Below are 4,549 nucleotides of genomic sequence, written 5' to 3' on the forward strand. Positions count from 1 at the left end.
TGAGGGTGATTTGGGGGCCTTAGCCAAGTGAAGCACCAGGCTTTCATTTTTCACCAAACAGAAAGAAAAGCCAGAAGTGGTTTCAGGACAAAGGAATCAAGTTAAGATGCCAAATTCCTAACCCTTCTCCTATTAATTTTGACCTGTGGCAAGTGGTATAAAAGGGTCAGTGAATGGGTTCTAATGTACCTTAATCCGTTTTATCAGCAAAAGATATAAAATGAAGATAAAAGGCAAACATGTTTCCCTGCTTCTAAATTTTAATTCCAAGGGGGATGGAGGAGTAGCAGGAAAAAATAGATGTATTATTTTAAAAGTTAACACAAAAGATGAAAACTTAATATACCTTCAACTTATTTTGAAAAGTTGGCAGAATGATACTTGGGGTTTCATTTAAATCTAATAAACATCTGAAATTGGATATTTACATTGACTCGAGCCCATATTGTTTTGAAATCTCCCAAAACGAGAAAAGCATCATCACCAATGCGTTGGTTTATCTTTTTACAAAAATACTATCCCATCAAAACTTCTTTTTCCCTTGAGCTTATTTTCTAACGACAGATATCAAAGAAGCCTTCAATGTTAATTCCGCAACCAGTACATAAAATGCTCCTCTAAATATTCAGCGTTCTATCTTAAAATTAGCTCTCCAAATATGGCTTCCACTCAAATGCTGCTGGTATCTCGACTCTGCTGAACCAAACACAGCACTGGAATTTCTAGGGAGTCATTAAACTCGAAAAACTCTTTTTACTCAAATGGTCATGAGTTTATTTGAGATGATGAAATCAGCCACCCTATTCCCACCACTGCCCTCAGAAATCCCAGACAAATGCAGCAAAGTGAAAGACTACACGGCAGGATAATCATTCAAACTTTTAATCTCCCTTTACACATTATATTAACATTCATATTGCAAGGCATTCCATTCACAAATATTACAGTTTGATAAAAAACTTCACACACACACCCCCAAAAGTCTATACCAGATTCAGTCACTGCACTAAATCATTAAAATAATAAAAGTAATGAAAACATTATCATAATTCTTTTAAAGCAATAAAGGTCTGAGGCACTCTGGGAAAGATGTTCTCATATTAATGTGTCAGTGGTATCAAATTATCTTACAAGAAAGTTACCAGATACCCAGTAATCAAGTACACTCCAATGACAGTACCTTCGATCTGATACGCGTTCACTGACGCACTCCCGTTGGACAGAACTACTGAAAGGAACACAGACAGTGGGCAGCTGAGGTCATTTCTAATGAGGCTCCCAACTATGTGAAGGTAAAGCGTGTTTTCAACACCCAAGGACAGCTGTATCTCTACTGCAAGGGAACAGTCCAGTCTTGAAAGAAGTTCCTTTTTCATCACTACCAGGTTTACTAAATGTCAGAAGCTAAAAGCCCACCAGACTTATTCTGCTCGCTGCTAAAGAGATTTCAGAACTGTCTCTTCCCATTAACCTCCACAGTGCAACCTTCGCCCTTCTCTGAATATCTCCAAGGTGTGCCCTTGAAATAAAATAGAGGGCAAGAAAGGGAGCTTTCTCCCTCCCATTTCAACCAAACAAGAGGTCTGAAATAGCAACATATTACAAAATTCTCATGCTCTGTGACAGCCAGTTACCATTTGAAGCATGGCTATTTTTGCCATAAACTAGATTTTTAAAAACCTGACAACCCTTTTCCAAAGTGAATTTTGCCACATCCATTCACTGACAGAGTCCACATTAGAGAGAAAGTCTCACTGACCGAGTGCTTCCTTACACACAATTACGAGGGTAATTAATCAGCATGGGGAAGGAGGGAGGCCAACTCCCAACTGGGAAATCAATCACTGCAAACTATGGGTCCATTTATGACAGCATATAACCCTGTCAGAGCAAAATCAACACAAACCCAGGTCACATAGTGTTTGGTAACCACATACATGGAATTTAAAATGTATACATATATATTTCCATACATATATAATAAAAAAAATCTGGAACAACATATGTTGCTAAAGTTTCAAGGATTCTCATCTTCCACCTTCACCTGGAGAGCAGCTGGCTCTTGCTGGCCCAGTTGTGGCAGTGATAAAAGCAACTAGAAGCAGGTTTAAGAAAAAAGTGCTCAAAGGCCAAGTGAGAAAACAGGGGTGCAGAGATTTCTGGAGGGAGAGGGGAGCACTGAAAAGAGTTGAGAATGTTTCCTTTACTCTTCTCAGCTTCCTCAGACCCGAGACAAGTTCTAGAGGACACACATCCAATGCCGTAGTCCTTCCTTATCTATAGTCAAAACAAAACAAAGAATAAAAATCTCCTCTTCCATTCTGTACTCTCTATAAAATGCATAGTACAGCCAGAAGGTATTATCAAGATGCGCCATCTCGGGAGAAATTAAAATTGGGACATGAAGTGAGGCCGCGTGCTGTCGAGTCGCCGTGTCAGGATTTCACAGCCAGTGTCCGTGACCAGCAGGGTGTGCTCGAACTGAGCAGACCGCTTGCCGTCTCTCGTCACAGCGGTCCAACCATCTGGCCAAGTTTCATCCTGCCATCCGCCTTAAACAAACAAACAAGAACAATTGCTTAATTCTATTCCTCAGGTTTCTAAACAAACTCTCTAGGTAAGTGTATTTGCAGGTACTCCTATATCCTCGGATATCACAGAAACAATTAGAAAATCGCTATTAAGACTCCTACTTACAAATGGTGGCCAGCTACATGCAAAAGAATGAAACTGGGCCATGTTCTGGACACCACACACAGAAATAAACTAAAAGTGAATTAAAGACTTGAATGTAAGACCTGAAACCATGGAACTCCTTAAAGAAAACACAGGCAGTAATCTTAGACATCAGCCTCGTCAACATATTTATGAATCTGTCTCTTTAGGCAAAGGAAACAAAAGCAAAAAAAAGAAAAAACTACTAGGGGTCCCTGGGTGACTCAGTTGGCTAAGCATCCGACTCCTGGTTTTGGCTCAGGTCATGATCTCAAGGTCGTGAGACTGGGCCCCGCCAAGGACTCCGTGCCGAATGTATAGTCTGCTTGAGATTCTCTTTCTCCCTCTGCTCCTCTCCCTGCCACCCCCAAAATAAACAGATTAAATAAATAAATAAACTATTGGGGCTACACCAAAATAAAAAACTTTTACATAGCAAAAAACACCATCAACAAAACAGAAAAGTAACCTACTGAATGGGAGAAGATATTTGCAAATGATATATCCAATAAGAGGTTGATATTCAAAATACATCAAGAATTTATATACCTCAACACCAAAAAAAAAAAAACCCAAAACCAAAAAACCAAACACAAAACCCGCACAAATAATCCAATTAAAAATGGGCAGAAGACATGAATAGACATTTTTCCAAAGAAGAAATACAAACAGCCAAAAGACACATGGAAAGATGCTCAAATCACTAATAATCAGGGAAATGCAAATCAAAACTACAAGAGAAAACACCTCACACCTGTCAGAACGGCTAAAATCAAAAAGAGAGTAACACATGTTGGTGAGGAAATAGGCAAAAGGGAATCCTTATGGACTGCTGGTGGGAATGCAAACTGGAGCAGCCTCTGTGAAAAACAGTGTGGAGGCTCCTCAAAAAATTAAAAACAGAATTACCACACAATCCAGTAATTCCACTACTAGGTATTTACAAAAAGAAACAAAACCACTAATTCAAAAACACATATACCCCCCTACATTTCTGCAGCATGTAGCCAAGATATGAAGGCAACTCTAGTGTCCACCGACAGATGAATGGATGAGAAGGTCTGGCATACATACACAATGGAATACTACTTGGCCATAAAAAAGGATGAGATTGTGCCATCTGCCACAACATGGACAGACCTAGAGGGTATTATGCTAGGTGAAATAAACAGAGAAAAAACCCCTATGATTTCACTTATATGTGAAACCTAAAAAACAAAACAAATGAATAATCAATCAAGCAGACTCTTAAATACAGAGGACAAACTGGTGGTTGCCAGAGGGGAGATGCATGGTGGGGCACGCATGCGTGCGCGTGCGTGTGTGTGTGTGAAATAGATAACGGGAATCAGAAGTACAAACTTCCAGTTATAAAATACTTAAATCACAGAGATGAAAAGTACAGCATGGGGCATGTAGTCAGTAATACTGTAATGCTGTATGGTGACTGACGGTGACTACACTTATCATGATGAGAGCACTGAGTAATATACAGTACTGTCCAATCAGTACGGTTACTGGACACCTGAAGCTAATACAGCATTGTATGTCAATCATACTTCAGTAATAATGATGGCAAAAATAATAACAATAAAAGATTCCTATTTATACTTCAACTGTTTTAGTCCTTCCAACTTCATTTTGGTCTTAAGTCCAATGAAGTAATGATATTTTAAATTTCCTGGGGTGTGTTATAATTTCACATTTTTTATACCTCCCAAATATCAAATCAATATGGTATTTCCAAAATAAAGGCACTGGGTTTCATTTTAGAAAACAGAATTATGGGGGCGCCTGGGTGGCACAGCGGTTAAGTGTCTGCCTTCGGCTCAGG

General features: G+C 39.2%; 1 protein-coding gene across 2 annotated transcripts in view; it reads right to left on the reverse strand.

Annotated features, from left to right (window-relative positions):
* Positions 1-866: 866 nt before the first annotated feature.
* The window catches only part of METAP1 (methionyl aminopeptidase 1), a 70,474-nt gene continuing 66,791 nt past the window's right edge, over positions 867-4,549 (reverse strand). For both annotated transcript variants that reach the window (XM_002921199.4, XM_034671477.1), the window contains one exon: positions 867-2,552. In XM_002921199.4, the coding sequence (XP_002921245.1) occupies positions 2,389-2,552 (164 nt within the window). In that variant the 3' untranslated portion in view covers positions 867-2,388. The remainder of the gene's footprint in view (positions 2,553-4,549) is intronic.

Source organism: Ailuropoda melanoleuca, chromosome 11, assembly GCF_002007445.2.
Source record: "Ailuropoda melanoleuca isolate Jingjing chromosome 11, ASM200744v2, whole genome shotgun sequence".
Lineage (NCBI taxonomy): Eukaryota > Metazoa > Chordata > Mammalia > Carnivora > Ursidae > Ailuropoda > Ailuropoda melanoleuca.